This window comes from Gallinula chloropus (assembly GCF_964237585.1).
Source record: "Gallinula chloropus genome assembly, chromosome: 12".
NCBI classification, from domain to species: Eukaryota; Metazoa; Chordata; class Aves; order Gruiformes; family Rallidae; genus Gallinula; species Gallinula chloropus.
In genome coordinates, this window is record NC_140097.1 from 5,915,552 (window position 1) to 5,935,141 (window position 19,590).

At 41.6% G+C, this 19,590-nt stretch overlaps 1 protein-coding gene across 1 annotated transcript in view; it reads right to left on the reverse strand.

Annotated features, from left to right (window-relative positions):
• Nucleotides 1-4,331: 4,331 nt before the first annotated feature.
• Nucleotides 4,332-19,590, reverse strand: part of TAFA1 (TAFA chemokine like family member 1) — a gene marked incomplete at both ends in the record, with an annotated part of 217,278 nt that continues 202,019 nt past the window's right edge. Inside the window, 2 exons of the mRNA XM_084269492.1 lie at nucleotides 4,332-4,349; nucleotides 9,185-9,309. Coding sequence (XP_084125618.1) covers nucleotides 4,332-4,349; nucleotides 9,185-9,309 — 143 coding nt within the window. The remainder of the gene's footprint in view (nucleotides 4,350-9,184; nucleotides 9,310-19,590) is intronic.

A 19,590-nucleotide genomic window follows, 5' to 3' on the forward strand; every position in this document is an offset into this window, starting at 1 on the left:
GTGTTGACAGCCTTAAACCAACTGCCCTGTACACACATCTCCTTCTGTCTACCTGAAAGATTATTTGTGGAATGTATTTCTATTTTTCTCTGACAAAAAGAGAGAATACCAAGCAAAGAAGCATGACCCATTTCTTTGTCAGCCAAGCTCTAAACCCTGCTTACTGGGATGTGACTGAGGTATCAATAAAATAGAAGCTCATTTTAGGCCACAGTATTCATCCTGACACTGAGAAGAAACGACGACTGCCACCTTAGCATGGAGTGGATGTGCTTTCCAAGCCAAGGTATGGTTATCTCTGCAGATTTTTTATCATCTGTTATGATACCTATATATCTATAAATCTATATAATTAGAGATACCAATTTTTTTGGATTATATTTGGACCATACAGTGAAAGAGAAAAGTGTCAAATGAGGAGAGTTAAAACCATAGCTAAACTTTTATAACAGGAAAATATACGAGCAAAGCACTGCTGAAAGTATCTGTGAACTCTGTAAATGGTCGATCACAGGTCTGATAAGAGCATCACTCATCTCAAACTCTATCACCCTCAGTAATTGTTCGTGGGCCTCTCTCTGTGCAATGCCAGGTGTGGGTGTACATCATGCTGTTCATAATTGACCACAGCGGTGGACTTTCTCCACAGGTGTCAACTATAGCATGTAGCATATTCAAAGCAGTATCAAGTCATACCACACTGAGCTTTTTATTACCAGAGAGTTTTGGACAGAAGCACATAATGTAGATTCTTCTGAATCGATAGGCGGATGGTAACTATGTTTTTCTTTTTTCCAGTTTTTTTTTCCAACTTGTACACTTTAGATTTACATAACTTGGTTTCGCACATCTGAAGAAGAAACACTGACATAAATCTAGGTTTATCTTTGATGCATTTACAAATATTTTTCATTTTTTTTTTTTCCCTGACATGACTCTGTCTAGACTTCTGACAGAAAGCTGGAACTTCCTCTTCTGTTGATGTAAATGCCTATGAACACTGTGCAGAGAATGGCATGGCTTTCACTTTCTCCTAAGGACGTGGGACCTGTTCACTCCACCACTGAAACACACTGGGTTTCCATCAGCCAAAGTGAAGAAGCAGCTCTGACATCTTCCTGCCACGCACTCTGTTGGTGTGCTCATCACTGAAATACATGATCATCGGGACTCCAGGCTGGTTGAATTTCTTTTTATTATTGTTTTCAATGTGCTTCACTGAAACAATGAAGGTTAGCTGCATCCGGCTCTTAATTTGACTTCACGTTTTATTAGTCATTATTTTTTGCAAAGGCCTTAATTCCCCTCTAAAACATTTTAATTAAAACAGCAATTTCTCAGTGCTGCACTTCATGAGCAGATTTCACAGCAACTTCAAAGAGACGCAGATGTTTACTGAATCTGGTGTGGTGATATTTGAGGCTGCCTACTGGCAAAGAAAGAATTCATAAACATCTCTAAGAAACTTTGCTGTGGTAATGACAACATTTCCTTCTTGTATTTTAGCAAGTCTAATACTTCCCAGTCTCAACAGGCATATTTCTGAGACACAGCCATAAGCATTGTTGTGTTCTCACAGCCTGAGCCATTTGAGATACACTGTGATGGGATAAATACCTCTCAAGGGTGCTAACTCAGGTTTTGGCAAAGGGTGCAAGAGGTTAGTTTGCTGTGTGGGGTTGTTTTACAGGTTACCAATTGATTGGGAATAAGGAAACTGAAGTTCAGGTTCTGCTCGATTTTCAGTAGCTTCCCAATGAGATTTTGAGTTGCCATTTAGCTTTGTGTGCCTCAGTCCCCACTGTTAAAAGGGATTGTAACATACCCTGTCTGTTAATCAACTTACCTCTTGGGGGCAGGGTCTCTCACAAAGGGCTTCCTAGCTCTAGAGGGTCCTGCAGCTTTTAAAGAGCTGCTCTAGTAAAACTGAGAAAAGCTAAGGCTTTATTTTGGAGGAGTTCCTCCTTACTTGTGGTGGGTGAGCCTGGATGATGATCTTGCTCTGTGACCCTACATATCTGTGGGTAAGCAAGCACAAAGTAGTCCTCTATGGATTGAGGCGATGGGACAAGGGACACATGGCCATGGCAGACTATCTAAAACATAGATGAGGGTCCAGATATCTTCTGTGGTTTAGGCAGGTGGCTGTGGACAGGAAATATATGACCTGTCCATCTGGGCCACCAGTGAGGCTGGTGTCTGTGTGCTAGGACCTACAAGTGGCAGTAAGGCTCGTGTTCCTGTGTAGTCTTTCTGTTTTTCAACAAGCTTCTGCCCAGGACACTTTTAACTCTCTCTATCTTTTTGAAGGGGAAATAATAGAAATACTTTCTCGCAGTGGAAATGGATGGGAATGCTGTATCCATCAGGCAGGGACCAGCATGGAAAGCCTGCATGGAGTGGTGTGACACGTCGTGTAGCTGCATTAATGCACAGTGTAACTACAGTGACAAATCTCTGCCTCATGAAGCATCAGGGATTCAAGGGTTTCCCTGAAGGAGAGAGAAAGTGGGAGAATTCTGAAGTTGGGAAACACAGCACTTCCTCTGCATCGGACTAAGAGTGATCAGCATGGCCACCAGGTCCTGTGAGAGACAGGTAAGCAGGTTGAAAGGAAACTGGAAATATTAAAGAAACAAAGCTGAGCTGCGTAGAGCAAGTTTTACAGTTCCCTATTCCTCTTTGATGTGGTAGCATTAGGTGTACTGAAAGATAGATTGTGCAGACTTATGAGTGAGGCAAGATACTTCCACACAAATAAACCCCCTGAAATTAATTGGGCTGCTCATGAAAAGTGCCTGGGAATGTGAACCAGGCTTGGACCTTTCAGCCCTCAGACCTGACCTTTCTTCAGTGACACAGGGGCCAGGCACCATGATGAACAGCTTAGCTAGAAACATGAATTCAAACTGCTCGCAGTGAGATCAATGTCTCTCTGGACGCATCCGTGCTGAAGAGCAGCTCATCTCAGCTGAATTCACCTTAGCAAGAAACAGATTAAAATCAAAGTGAAAGAAATGATTCCTGAAATGAAAGCAGGGCTCAGACAGCTTGCTTACCACAAACTGTTGTGTTTGCTGTGCCGTGGAATGACCCACACATACGCTTTTAGCTGGTGGAAAATGCTCTCAATGTGACTTAGCCTAGCCTGCAAGGAGGGAAGCTTAAATTTAGGTTGTTCTCCCACATGTGCTGTGGGATAAGAGCACTCAGCTAGGCTGTCCCTCGTGTGTGGGTGTGCCTGAGGATCCGAGCTGGGCACAGAGGCATTCATTTAAGCTGAAGGGCTTGTTCACCAATTGCAAATAGGCTCATAAAACCCCCAAACTGTATGTAAAAGCCCTCTTGTGTGTTGGTCTGGACAGCAATAGCTTTGTCGTTGTTTTAAAGAATTAGCAAGCCAACAACGCAAAGCTTTGGAGTTGGTTACTGGGATTTTACTGGAGTCTCTACGAGCTATACAAAGTCTGAAGACATTGTATGTACAGTACATCTTTAATAAGAAGGGAGCTCACAGTCTACCAAACTGCCAAATAAACTTTTAATACATACTGTACTTCACTCAGTAGTTGTCCATCTCTTCTTCACGGAATATCTAACAGCTCTAAAAATATTTTCTTGGAAGAGGATAGAATTATCATTGTTATATTATCAATCAAGTATGGTTAATGAAGCAAAGCCAGCATGCTAGTATTGCACAAGGGGAAAAGCCTCCAGAACACAAAGTGGAACAACAAATGCCCTCGAAATTCTGCCGAAGGGAACAGGAAGCTCTGAATGCCTCATCGGTAGGATTGGTGTAGCTCTTAGGCGTCCTTGTACTGCAGCAGGTTTGCTTTGCCTCTTCACTGCCACATTTCTCTCTGAAACAGGTAGGGATCTTCCAGACCATTACAAAAAAAGAAAAAAAAAAACTTACAGCAGCTGCAGCAAAGTGTGGTACTATTCAATTTCTTGAAGAGTGAGGCTTTTATTTCAAAATATCATATATTAATATATATATATTTATATATATATATATACTTTAACTGGTATAAAGTAAATTGTAGATCCAAACTCATACTGTTGTTTGTACTTCGCAATCTTGGAAACTTTACCAAAGGAACCATATTCTTCATTTTTATTTTGAGCTGTCAAAAATCAGGGGCATTATTTCCACTGAATACTTTCTTTCACATAGTAAAGCCACTGTTGTTATCTGGTAAACAGTCAAAGTGCAAATAAGAAATCCATTTGGCTTGTAAATGCTGAGATGGTTTTAAACTTTCAATACTTTGTCCTCATACATCAGCAGGGCTTTCACTGTCTCCATGCAGACTCTGCATGCTCTGTTAGGTCCTGGGATGGATCTGCAGTAGGAAAGTGCAAAGAGTCAGTTACATAAAACATTACAAGAGGAAGAACAGACACAGGTTTCATGGCACTTTGCCCTGGTCATGATACAACTGAGTTTAAATCCCAGGGTTTTTGGGTGGGGTTCTTCTCTCTTGTGGCACAGGGACTTCAGGATGTGTAAGAGGCAGACCCTGAAAAAGCTCCTGCCTTGGGAGATCTTGGATGTGCATCAATCATCTGGGCTGGTGGTGCAGGAGATGCCAGGACAGCTTTTGGCATGGGGCTGTGTTCATCCCAGCCTTCCACCCACCCTAGCTCTAGTAGCTTCTGCTAGACAAGGACATGGAGATGGATCCATCTCTCAGGTTTGTTTCTACACCCCCCACCCCCATCCCCCCCAATCTGTGTGCCCAAAGAAGGGCAGGATAGGAGTGACTAGCTATACAATTGACTGGAAGGTCTGACCATCTACTCATGTTGGGTAAGATAACGTGGTCTGCAACAGACCATAAACCCATCGCAGTTTATGACTGACACCATGACTGATTGGATTGAGCACACTAATGGCTTGAAAAGGAAACACCACTGCCCAGAGGGGGATTTTTAGGGCACTGAAATAAGAACGACCAACCAGAAGCAAAAATAGATCTCTTGAGATGAGGCTTTTGGCTCTTTCCCACACGGATACACTCAGATGAATGGCATAAGGGGTCTGGCCCTTTGCTAGACCACTAGATCAGCAATGAAACTCCAATTGACTTGAATACAAACAGGCTGGGGCATTAAATCAGGGCTACAAATTATTAGCTAAGCACTAGGTGATATGATGAAATGCAGCAGTAAGTCTGCAAGAGATATTTACTATCTTGTGTTCTACTGCTTTGAACTGGCCTAATTACTGCTATCACAAAAATAGAGGGCTTCTTCACTGCTCTAAAGAAAAACTTAATCTGGAAATCATCTGACATATTAAACTAGTTGGACAGCTTTAAAAAAGAAAACAAAACTCTGGGTTCATTTACCATTTCCTTCCCTCCCCCATTTCCCATTTTCTTCTCTCCTGGTTTGACAATGACAAGTGATTGTGTTGGGTTTTCTGTCTCAGGGGTAAATACATCCCTTTCTTGTTTGCACGCTGCCTCAAGGATTTGTGGGGTTGGTGTAGGAGCAGGGAATGACAAGGGACCATGGTGCCAACAGGGCCGTGGGCACTTCAGGTACTATTTGCTGCAGCATGAGGTGAGCAGTGGCTGCTGAGAAATGTGGTGCTCGAGTCCTGTGGGGCTCTATAAAAAAGACCTGCATTTCTCTGACAGCAAAAGGTATGGTAAACCAACAGTTAGTCTGGAGGGGGAAGGTGAGCTGTAGTGGAGGGTATGGCCTGTGAAGCTGGAGTGATGCTCTGGCAGAGCTGCTTTGCCGGTCCCCAAGTGCTCAAGGCTTAAATTTAATTTCCATCCTCCACAGTATCAGCAGAAAAACAGCTTGATGAAGTATTTAGAGGGCTAGCATGTGAATACCAGGTGTCTTTGGTGTGTATTACTTGAAAAGGGCATTTTGCAGTACAGCATATGCATGATGAGCCCCTCGCTGGAGGCTCATCTCCAGCAAGCCCTGCACTCCTCCACAGCCCTGCAAAGCAGCACACAAAGTTGTGTCTAGATACCAATCCAATGGCAAGAGCTTGTGAGTGACTCCCTGGATCAGATGGGAAGGGACAAACCAGGGGATGCCTGAAGAGCCACTTTTTCATGTGTTTCAGCAGCAATGGTTCTCACAGGCATTTTTAGGTCCTCGTGGGCACCCTCACCCAGCATCCAGCCTCACACCAGGCTCTTGCATTTCCCTGGGTGTTGGTTGCTCTGCTGAAATGTAGTGATGTGATCTCTGGCCAGGTCCCAGTACTAGTCTGAGCGCCCCACATTTTTAAGACAAGCATTGAAACTTAGGTTCCTAAAAAAGGGGAGTGAATAGGGATTTTAAAAAAGCACTGAAACCGCTCCTAAAATTGAATTACAAAATGATCTCTTTCCAGTGTTTGTCACCTGCTCTGACCATCAATAGAAATGAATTGATTTACAGAGGCTGTGAGCTTTATATCTTTGGCTTTAACAACTTAATTAGTGAGCTATGCTAAAGGACTAAACACAGGAATAAATGCATGAAAAGGAAGGAACGGAGGATGTGGTGGCAAAGCCTTCACTGGATCGGTTGTCCACATTCTTCTGACACTAAACAACAGTAATGAAATCTGAGACCCAACCACAGAGCAAGACACTACACTGTAAAAGTACATATATTGCGTATATACATGTATTCACATACATTTTTACATACACACATGCTTCTGTGATTTACTGTGGGCCTTGAAGAATATACTAAAAGGAATTTTAATACTTCATGTCATAAATGTGAATATTTCCCTTGTCAGGACAGCAGCTGCCTAATGTAAATGTATTTAGTGTAAGGAAAAGCTTTCATTAGAACAGTTTACAGTTTAAAGCCTATGGTGACTTGCTCTAGCTCTTTGGCTAATCATCACAGATGTATCTAAGATGCTGACTGATTTGTCTTGCCTCTTCTGCTGTCTTAGCTTCCTTAACTACATAAATTAGACACACATGGCCCAATCTTGCAGCCTGGACTGGGGTCAGTAGAGATTACAGTGTAATCTCTTTCTCTGATGCCATCTGAAATGACAAAACAAAGAAAAAAAAAAAAGCCTGTTTCAGGATCTGATTGCTTCTGTTCTTTTATATTTATATTGCCAGACTTGAAGCAGCAGCGTGGATTCAAGCAAAGTTTCAGGGATTATGAAGAAGTCGAGTTCTTGCTTAGAAAATGCAAGCGACAGTTGCTAAGCACATCACGTCACGTTGCCTTTGTCAGTTGGGTTCTGTAATGATATTTTAAAGCAACAAAGCAAAATTCTACTGGAAGCAGCACCATAAGGTACTCCCCTCACAAGCTAATTAAAAGAACTCCTGTGGGTAAATGAAGAAATATTTTTTTCGGTTATGAGCACTCACTCTGTAAGTATTTAATTTAAATGAAATACAATAATGCATACTGAATACATTGGACCATACATCTGCATATTAATGAAGCTGCTAAATTTCTAGCAATCAGTTCTAGATGCAGGCTATAGCCTGAAACTAGTTTGTATGATGAGGGTTGGGGGAGTTAAAAGCAGGACAAATTCACAGGAAAAAAAGCAAGTGCAGTTCCTAAATTATATAATTTGCAGGCAGACTGCAGAAGTACTGAATTATTGTAATTTAACGGAAGTATAACATTCTTTTCCATGTTGCTTATTACTTCTTTAATATCACTTTCTTCCATTTTAAATCCCTCATTCAGCGAGAGGAACGTTGACTCACTGAAAGGGACAGGCAGTAAGTTTGTTTGGGTTTATTTACTTATTTTTTTTTAATTGCACTGTAAGGGAAGGCACAATCTTCCACTGGTGTGAGCACAGAGTGCTTTAGAGCAACAACAATGCTCCAGGAACAAATTTTGCCAAGGAATCATAGCTGCCTGCATGCTGTCTCCTGTGCTCCAGGAGATGGCAAAGAGGTAATAGTAACACGCCTCCTCTTTTCAGGGGCTGCTTGGTGCTCTATGTGGAGAACACCTCCTATGTTAGTATGCATCCTAGTAGTTTAATCTGGTGCTGAGATTGGCCATGCCAGAAAGCGGCATTCAAGAAACTGGAGGGGCAATACAAATCATTCATTCTGGGGTAAGTCATATGGAAGGAAAGAAAAGAATTTAGAAGGCATGGGGAGCAGTTGAGGTCAAAATCTCCTCCAACAAAAGGCCTTGAAAACATGAAAAAAACTAGAGTTAGGATTGGAGACAGAGAAAGACATCAGGAAATCATGACACCAAGCTTCATGTTCCTGTGAATTAGCAGCTGGGCATGACTATATAGAAATTCTTGATAAACAGAGAAAAAAGTCTTAAATTTGCCTTTTTTTTTTTTCAAAGTTATTTTCCACTTTGCTAAAACCCCAAATTTAGTAATTTATAAAAAATATTTTGTCTTGTCAGCCATCTAATTTTCCTGGATAAAAATCCAATCATGGTATAAAAGCAATTTAATTAATATTGTTGAACACAGGTGTCAGTGGCAGTTTTGAGCAAACGACTGTGAAACCATTGCACAGTGCAAAGGAAAGGCTGGACTCTACTTCTGAAAAACATTTTTTTTTCCAAAGATGATCTCATAGCAGAGGTTTAGCCAGCACATTCATGGTCTCTCTCCCTGGAGCTGGGTCTCTGCATTTCCTAGCAATGCATGGTGACAGTTGTTGTCACGTGTTCGCCTGTGTTACCTGAACCTTCAGCATCTTGAGCATGTCACTAACAAGGGCATGGGGCTAGAACTGCTCTTAAGACCTGAAATGCAGATCTCAGTCCTCAGCTACAAAATCCTTCATACTACAGAGCACCTGTACAGCTGCTGATAGAGATGTGGGCTGGAACAGCCAAGGAATGGACATAGGATCCAGCAGGTCCCTTCCAGCTAATGTTCTTCCCTGTAGCTACCAGAGGGGCACCCAGAGATGTCCACTAGCTATTTTATTTGAGGTAGTGATGCTTGTAAGCAACCTGGGGACTCAGCAGCTCCCTGCTGCTGGTTATCAAGCTCAGACCCTGATGACAAGCCTGCATCCATGCACATTATCACTAAATTTTGTCCAGAAGCATTGGGTAGCTGAGGAGGCAGGCAGTAATCCTTAAGACTTTCACAGCAGACATGAAGTATGAAAAGATGTGTGTGAGCAATTATTAGTGATTCCTTTCCTATAACCATCTCCTAGATATAGGCAGAAAGACAACTTACTCTGGTGGTCTTGATTTTATTGCCAGTCGCACACATCCATCCAGAATTATCAGGCAATGTCTTACATTCCTCTCCTTCTAGGCAGGGCTCCATCTCACACCACCATTTCCCAATCACTATTGAAGCTAAAAGAGAAAAGACAAAGTTCACAACCATGTTAAAATAAAAAAATCTAATTAAATAATATCTCAAGGGTGTAACACTGCGTTTAAGAGGCAGAGTGTCCCTTCTAAACTCTTCAATTGAAATTTCAATGTTGCAAGGATTTCACATTTAATTACTTGTTTTGCAGCCTGTATTCTCTAAGACAGGGCACTGCTTGCCACAGCTTCTTTATATATGAGATCTCATCTGCCATCATGCTGTGGACTGTGGGGAATGCCATGATGGCAGCAATACTGCTTTCGACCAAAGGACCATCCATCCTAACAGCCTGTCTCTGGCAGTGGCAAATCTGAGCTTTATGGACATATATAAGAACAAGGCAAGTTGAAAGAGATTTTCCCAAGACTATTTTCCAGCTCTTGAGGACATGTGGCTTAGGGTACACCAGAACAAGAGCCGTCTCCTTTCCTTTCAGTACCTACAGGTGGCTTTTTCTTCCACAAATCTCTGCAGAACCTTTTTGAACCAATGTATGCTTTCAGCTTTCACAGTATGCCATGGCAGGAGCACCAGAACTACAACTTGAGGGTAAGGTACTACTGAACAGCAGCAGAAGTTCACTCTGTTGAAACATGCTTATGAATTTTGCAGAAACCATATTATCTCTACCAGTAACTTTTAATTTCCAAATATTTAACACTGTAAATAATGACAGTGTTTGGATCTTGTTTGAATTTAATTGGCACATATGTTTACAACCTTGAGTGTGCCTTAATGAAGTTTCTTGCCTGGGAATTGGTATCTGTCTATAACCTTAACTGTATCTTAATGACATTTTTTGTCTGGGGATTTTGATAAACTTTAGCTAACCTTGCAAACTGTGACTAGTTGGTGCATGAGTGGCTCTGTCTGTGGTTTGTTTTCCCTGGCAAGAATTAATTTCATGGTTGCACTCATGAAGTTGAACTGTCAAAGCTTCTCACACGCTGACTCCAAGAGAGATGCTTAACCCTTTTGTATCTCCCCCCATAGCCGCTTCCAGCCCATAAAGCACCTTTTCAGCAGCAGATTACCTTGTATCACACCATTTAACTCTGGAAAATTCCCTGTTGCATGCAGTCATTTAAGGACATTTTGGAGTTTACAATTAAAGTCTTGATTCATCTTTTTGTCTAGCTGTAATCTGTTTATGCTCACAAAGTCCTAAGGAAACACCTGAAGATGTATCTGGAGCTGCTGCTGATGTCCATCTCTGTAATTCACAGGTGCACAGATGAAGCGACAAGTCCTTTTTCCTCCAACCTTTAACCTGACCAACCCACACTAAATAATAAATGCACCAAACAGCCAGGTAGTCCTAGACTAAAAAGCCTGCACCATGTGTCCACTTCATCATGCAAGAGGAGGCCCTGTGTGGCACACAGAGCAGGAGACTATTCAAGAAAGAGACCCAACAAGGCACAAAGGAGGTACTCCAGCACTTTCAGTAACACTTGCACTGCACTTTTCTTTCAGGTTAGGAGATGTTGGCTCTGGGTGACCATGCCTTCAGTTATGTATCATCCACATTATCTACCCAGAGTTGTACCCATCACATTGTCTTACCAGACCTGCCATTACCCCACCTAAACACTTGACTTCATTGCTCCAATCCTTGTTTTCTAGGCAGGCTTCCCATTTTGATCTTCTGAGGCAAAACCTGACTTTTCATGGGACTGTTTCAACTCAGCATTTTTTTTTTCATTGTGGGCCATGAAAAATGAACCACTGCTGGTAGGGTCAAGCCTCAGCCACTTTGACAGGCAGCATCACACAATTCCCTCTCCTTAACACTCCCCCGACTTTCTGACCCAGCTTCTTTTGCTGCAGACTGACAAACAGGATGCAGGCAGATGCAGACATGTAGGTGTGCAGTACTATAGATGCATTTTACACCCAAACTAAGCGAAATACTGTGCTATTCAGTAAGAATTTAACAGAGATAAGTAATTTAGATTGGTTAAGTAAACACAAAAAATATGTCTTGGACCCAGGAATAAACCTGGCTTTAAATAAAGCTGGTAGTAAACTGGGAAATAAAGATGGTAAATATAAAGTGGGTCATCCTGTAAAGAAAGTCAAGTATATGCTCATTAAATTTCACTTTTATTTCCTTTAAAATGCAGCTAAGACATCCACTGGAAAGGTAAGAGCTTTGTTCCTCAGAGAAGCTGGACAAACCAGCCTCTGCTGCTTGTTGTAGTGCATGGTATGGTCAACGTCCAGCCCAACTTAGTAAAAAATAAACCAGAATGACAAGCAATATTTCTGGGCCAGCTAATTAACTCTAATGGGAAACTACTGCAATTCAGGGGTCCAAGGTAGTATCTCTAAAATAGGTCTTCATTTGATATATGATTATACCAGGCTTGCTGAGTAATTGTCCCAATAGGAATATGGTTTTCACCTGCTGAGTTGACTTGAAGCACAGGGAGAAACACCTTGTGTTTGAAAGCTCCTTTGGTGTGGAAGAAGAGTAAGTTGGAGCAAGTTAGCTGAGCTCAGAATAGAAAGAATAGAATAAAATAATTCCGTTGGAAGTGACCTGCAATGCTCATCTACCTCTTTGTGTTATCTTTCCTATTTCTTCTTAAAGCTTATACCTCATTTTTATAATGCAATATATAATTTCTCCATATGTACAACACACACCAACAAAAAAAACCCTTTACACCTGCACTTGCAAGGCAGTTTATTGATGCTATTCACACATCATTTTCAGAAGGGTATCATTAATGCTGCTAACAGTGGAGAAGAGAAATACCTCTCTTTGCTATGCATGAAAAGGCACATGAGGGCTGAATCTGTGCTCTAATAATAGATTGTGCAGTGGGCAAACTGAAAAACCATATCCTGCTAAATAGTGGCCTTCACAGCAATCATCAGAATAGAGCATCATCAGAATACGTGAGGAGAATCCTGCAATATGGAATCAGAAGCAATGATCATCATTATTTACTAGTAACAGTGCTGTAGCATTAAGTAACCATGCAGAAGGATCCTATCTATGGTGCTAGGTACTAAACCCCACAAAACTGAATGCCCTGGCATGTGGAGTTTACAATGTAAAACAGAGATACAAGATGAATGCAGACTGAGAGGCAGCATGGAGAAGCAGTGCTCTTCAAAGCAATTAAAACAATCTAACGACTTATTGATGCTGCTAAATACAGCCCAAGTATTTGGGTACTGAAGTGATTCATCTAGTAGTGTGCAGGTTCTACTATAGATATGTAAAAATCTCCAATCAATGTGCAAAGTTACAATCACAAGGTAGGCCACCCAAGGTTCCACCAGTGAACACACACACCATTCTGTACCCAGAATAGCTGGGCTGGAGCTTTCATAAAGGGGGAAACTAAGGACATCTCCAGATGAAAAGCTCCTATTTGTGTAATATGTAAGTGGGCAAAGTCCTTTGTAAGTCTGAAGGACTACAAAGCTCACTGTGGCCTAGTCCTCAGCACCACGCTGGGGCTGGGGCATCCAGAGCCCAATGAAAATTATTTCCTTTGAGTCTTGTGTTTATAGGTTTTCTCTTCTATTAAGAGCCTTTTAATCTTCAGGACCAGCTGTCCTTCTTGGGCATTGCTGATCCTTTGAGGTCTACCTGATTTCAAAGTTTTACACCTCCAGCTCTGTTCAAAGAGGCAGGAAAAAGCTTTAAAAACGAATCACAGTTTGCTGTGTTTGAGATTCAGTACACCTGTATGGGGAGGGGGTGGAAAAAAAGCTTCCACAGGGAATACAATTCAACTTCTCCACATTTAGGTTATGCCTCTCTGAGCTGTGCTGAAGCAGTCACGTAAGAGAGTTAAGATGCTTTTCCCTGGGGGGGTGTTTGCACTCAAGATCTCCAAATCCTGAGGAACCTGAGCTTCCTGGTGACCCGTACAGCTAATTCTGGATGAGAATTAGAGACTCCCGGTAGTCACCAGGCATCACAGGCTGTGAGTGCTCACATCATGCTGAATTAGATGCCTGTAACGTTTTGGAGTGGTTTTCGCTGTGTTCTCACTGGCTGGGGGATACATGAAGCGTGGAGTTTTTTCATGCAAGGCTGATTTGACGGTGACTGATACCCTCAGCGATGGGGAAAGAGAAGGGATAGGATACAAAAGAGGCTCGACTACTCCTGCTTTGTTTGCATTTTGCTTTGGGTTTTTTTCTTTTGTTCCCCAGCTCCTGCTAGTGTAAATAAAGGCTTGCTTACATCTGAGTTTTTTTGAAGAAAATGTCTCTAAGAATATTAAACTCTGAGCACATAACTAAGTTTAGCCAAGGAGAATAGCAGCTTTCTTCTCAGAAAACTGAGAAGTTGTGTTCCCCTGCCCCAGCCTAATTCACGCTGTTCCTTTATATATTTATTTACAAAGCTATAGAACATTTTTGATCAAAATATTTAAAATTTGAGGCATTTAGTCTGTGTGGATTAACAGACAAAACCCCATTTGGTTGAAATGACATCTGCTAACCACAGGTAGCCAACAGGAAGATGAACTACAGCAAAGAGACCTGCTGATCAGATTGAATATAGGGAAAGAGCAAGAGAATAGCCTAAGTTTGCTATTGAGTTTTAAGAAGACTTTGTTCCTAAACACAATGCCCAGAGCCTTAAGCAGTTGCAGGGAGTGTCCAGCCCAGACTGGATTCAGTGGGCTTCACTCTGCAAAGCTCCTAAGAACCTCTCTCTGTGGGATGCACATGGCTGGTGACTGAGTTTTGACTTGTTCTTGTGCATCATCTGGACCACAAAGATTTGAGGCATGAAGAGAGCTGGCTGGGGGTGTTTTCCCATTAGATTCCAGTAACAAATTATTCTATTTTGGGATAGACAACAATGCACCGAACACCTTCAAATACATACACCTAAAGTGAGATCAAATTAGCATGGAAATACTAATCATTTCATCATCCTCCTCTTAAATCAAGTAATTCTTAGCAAAAGTACACAATCCATTTGTTGAAAACTTCCCTACCTGTTGAATCTCCTGAACTTTCTGAGTTTCACCTTTCTCGGCCTTTGAGTTATTGCACTAAACTGCAGCTACTCAGTCATTCACAGCAGTGAGTAACTATCATCTCACAGGTCCTCAGTCATTCACAGCAGTGAGTAACTATCATCACAGGTGATTAACAGGACACAGGCAGAGGGTGGTCTGGGACACTACAGCACACACAACCCAGACACTCAGAGGCACTTGCTTGTGTCATATTTGCTACTCCAGTGTGCATAAAACAATGCAAGGACATTGCTTGCAGACAGCACTCTCCTTCAACATTTCTGCATTTGTATATAGGAAATTGCTTAACGATACGACCAACTATATATGACAATAAGCATAAAGACATTATATCTAACAACAATATGACAATACTCACAGACTAATACCTAACTTTAATTCATGTTTATGGAAGACCTTGAAATATGAAAACAGAGCAAAGTATCATCATGCATTTTTCAGCAGCTTAGAGGGAACATGCCGTGTATTAAAATGTTCCAGGATCGCTTCTGCATTTGCTATTATAAAGCCACAGCAGCTATCTCTTTCTGCCTGTGATAAAGTGTGCACATTTTGTTTATACAGAAATAGAATACAAAGGAATAGAGATATTAGATTGCACTTCCTCCTGATCACAGGTATCATGTTACTCCAAGGAATGAGAAACTGAGTTCGTTTTCAAAACCAGTATGACACTCACTGCAGGATGGGAAAGTTGCTACTGTAAGTATAAAGCATTCCATTTTAATCTAGTTTCCACCAGAGAAGATTGATATAAATAAAATTTAAATAGAGAACACATTTCACAGATGCCAGCAGTGAAAAAGACTTTGTCAGCTTAATGAAAAGATATCAATTTTCTCCACATTATTCAATAAATTGTGAGTCATTTTCTAAATGGATTAGATTAAAGGAAAGTTCAAACTCCCCATGAGAGACTCTTGCACTGATGGAGACTTTTGGCAATGGCAATAGCACAGAGGTAGGTAAAATCTTTCAGGTTGTGGTGGGGATTTTTTTTTCCCTTTTTAAATATATAAACTAGCATAGGAGAATCCATTACCCTGTACTCCTCTGTTCCATCTGAAACAAAATCCCAGAGAATTGAATGAGACACGTAGCTTCTCTTACTATATTGGGATGTCATGGGGTGTGTGGAATGAATTATGGGGGTGGGAACACACCTTCTAGGAGGATGAGAAACCGGAGAGAAAGAATGCATCACTTGAAGGGTTTTGTATTTTGCAAACAGACTGAGATACCATTTAGTCTGGGATTTGTAAAGCAGCAGTCTGAGAAGTCAAAAAATACAAATCCAAAACAAATGATTTCAGGTTGCACAATGCTGTCTAGGAGAAACATGGGATGTTTCCTATGGGGAGTGCATCAAACTAGCTGCTTTAATTCAATCATTCTCAATTTTAGAAGCATCAATCTAATGCTCACACAGTGTAATACTTCGCAGACTTTGATAACAGACCTCTCATAACTCCAGAAAAGCTGACATTTCTCCAGTTTAAAATACAAGCACAGTGCAATCAGTCTGGCAAGTGATGTGTCGTGTCTCCTAATCGCCTCAGATCCCGTCTTGCTAAGCTAATTTACTGTATTTTCATTGTAGTAAACATTAAGAAGAGATCATAATATTATTTTTTTTTCTTTTAGAACTTTCTGATCCTTACAATATTCCCCAGGATTTTTAATGATGTTTTATTAATTCATGGGCAGGAACTTTAGAAAGAATCAAAGGTTTGTATATTTTTTTCCATCCTGAATTCTTGATTTTTTCATTGCAATAGATTCAGCATAGGATACTTTTAAGAGTGTAATATGTGTCTGAACAACCTTGTGGGCTGCATTAAAATATACCTATAAAATATGAAAGGGCAGAAGAGACGCAAAGAATCCTTGAACAATTTCTATTTAAGATCTGCATAAACCAGCAAAAAAGGGTGCTAATTCTCCATCACAAGAAGGCTCACTAGTGAAAAACCACTTACATTGCCATTTCCTAACAGTTGGCATACTGTCAGGTAAATTGGAAAAAATGACATAAGCATCTTATATACTTCCCTCATTACAAAATGACTAATAGAGATGGTGTCAGCTAACGGCCTGAGGATCAGATACCCCTGAGGTTTCTTTAATCCCAGCTCTGCTTCTGACTTTCTCTATTACTGCAGGTAAATCATCTTGTTATACCAATTTACCATTTGTAATTTTATTAACTTAAGAGGATGAGTTATTTTTCCCTTGTTTCCCCTCTGTCTCTACTGACCTATTGAGCTCCAAAACTCCATGGCAGCAATTTCACACTGACCATTTTCCTGCATCCATGTAACTGGAAGGATGGCATCTTGGGCAGATACTGGGTTTCCTAGGTATTATTACAAAAATTATATGAAGTCTCTGTGCTGGCAGAAGCTTTTTAAGCACATGCCTGACTTTCATGGTCTCTGAAAGAACCCAACTCACTCAAAATAGCTTAGACTGTGCAAAGGAATTTCTAGCCCTCAATGCCATTCAGCCTGGGAGGGTTGTACACTGCAACTTTGTCTTTTTTTCCAATGTCCCCCTGTTTGCACCTTTGGAAACAAGTGCTGCTTAGGCATATGGCTGAGGGGCATCCATAGCTGAAGTAGGACCATGATTTCTCATGGGTGGCACCTTCATGGTGAGTGAACGTGCATCTCCACTTCCAGGAGCGCATTAAAAATGACAGTCCTTAAGTCCTTTGAGTATTTATAAGGCGTTTACAGCTGTTCAGAGGTAAAAGACTGTTTTGCTAGCTAGGTACACAGATGAAAACATCAAGATTTTAAGGAGAACTGTAGGATTTGCATATAATTATGAGTCAGGTAAATCTCAGCAGCAGTGAGTACAGGCCAATGAAAAGCAATCAAAGTTTTTCTTGGGTCCTGTAGTTCAACTTGTGAGATCTTTTGAAAGTCTCATATATTAAGGTAATAAAAAAAAAATGAAGCAACCAGAAGCTGTCAGGCTCAGAGGGCAACGGGTGGTAGCACTCCTTCACAGAGATGCCAGGAGGTCCCAGGTCAGTCGAAATGTGCTTGGCAGCCGGCTCTCAACCCTGCGTGGTTCTCATTTGCTAACACTACACTCAAAAAGCATCGTTGGCTTTTTTAATTACTCCACATTCCACTGAGCTCAGACAAGACCAATGCCTGACATTTTTTCCTCTGACAGTTATGGATCATAGATGATATTATAACTGAACCTTCATTGCATTATCTGTCTGGAAACTTGATTTTTACCATGAAAGACAGCGCGAGCCTCGACACAAAATGGTTTTTGTAGATATCAGTGGCAGAGCGAAAGGACACGAGATGACAAAATAACCCATGTGTGATAATCCTGTCTCTCCAAGAGTACATAGTGCATTCTGTGATATTCCAGGGTGCCAGGACACAGCCTTATATTTTTTTTCTTGGAAAATTCCTGAATGCTGGCACAGCAACATGCAGCTAAGGCAAGTGCTGAGCCGCCCACCTTTAGTTATAATTTTATGCATGTGAGTTTATTGGTGTTTGACATAACCTCCCTGCAAAGACAGTGGGTCATTTGAGAGCAACCTGCTGACACTAATGAGTGCTAATGAGACTAATAAAAACATGAAGTGTTCACATGCTGGGAGCTGGAATGAATGCAGGTGCCTGAGGATCCCCTCCCAACCTGTATGGGGAGAACCAATGTTTTGTAGGTTAGAGAGACCCAGTGCTACCACTTATTGCTGAAATTTGGAACTGAATCCATCCCTTGCTGCAGAATAAAGCTGAGAACAGGCTGATAAAAATATTTGTGCAGCATTGCAGTGTTATTTACACCCTATCTGAACTGCTTCTATATAGCCTAATGAAAGCTTAATCTTATTGTTATATATTTAATGAAATGCCAATGAACTGCAGCATAATTATACATTTTTGGAAAGACAATAGGAAGCTGCTTATAAATATTCACACACATGTTTCAGACCAGGGTTGAGGACTGGTGTGCCATCAAAGATGAAAAGTGTCTCCATGCAATGTTAATTTTTCATTAATAATAATTCATTAATCAAGTAAATGAATGAGTTGAAATGCGGAAGGAGAAGAGCCAGAGATATGAGATAAGGGAGGTACACAGAGTTGCAGGGACCCTATATCTTACATGTCATATATATCTACGAGGAAAGGCTGAATTAATTGGGGCTTTTCAGCCTTGAGAAAAGAAGACTGAGACCGGACCTGATTAATGTTTATAAATACCTGAAGTGTGGGAGACAAAGGGAAATAGTCAGCCTCTTTTCAGTGGTCTGTGGGGATAGGACAAGGGGTGATGGCCTCAAGTTGGAACACAGGAGGTTCCACACCAATATGCAGAAGAACTTCTTCATGGTGAGGGTGACAGAGCCCTGGGACAGGCTGCCCAGGGGGCGTGTGGAGTCTCCTTCTCTGGAGATATTCAAGACCTGTCTGGACACCGACCTGTGCAACCTGTCCTAGGGACCCTGCTTTGGCAGGGGGGTTGGACTCTACAGGAGGTCCCTTCCAACCCCTAGAATTCTGTGATACCTCTATGTATCTGATAGGCTGCCCTGGGACAGGCTGCCCAGGGGGCGTGTGGAGTCTCCTTCTCTGGAGATATTCAAGACCTGTCTGGACACCGACCTGTGCAACCTGTCCTAGGGACCCTGCTTTGGCAGGGGGGTTGGACTCTACAGGAGGTCCCTTCCAACCCCTAGAATTCTGTGATACCTCTATGTATCTGATAGGCTGCAGTGGTCCTGATGCTGCTGTGGAGCTGTGCGCTCACACAACCAGCAGTGCTGGGAAATGACTGCATTGAACCAAAGGTGTAATTGTTATGACTGTCGTGACGGTGGAAGCGAGCGCTCAAGAGGAACAATTATTGCCTGTTTTTGCATTAGAAGCTGATGATCTGTGTTTAGGATCTGATCCAACAGTTACTGAAGAAAGAGGAGAAAAAAAAAATATAAATCCACCTTAGTTCTTGCAGGCTCCAGACCAAATCTGGTATCTGTAAAAGTTGCCGCTTGCTCAAACGTGAATCCCCCTGCGCTGCAGGAGGCTGGGTTTAGTGAAGTGGAAGGGAAAAGCTGCAAGATGGGCTCTGAAGGGTGAAAGTCTATTATGAAATTTTTGACTGAATGAGGTGCCAGAAACAGAGCTTAGCAGCAAAGCACTCCATGAAAGAACACTGAAAAATGAATAAATTATATAACTGTAGTGAGTTTATAAG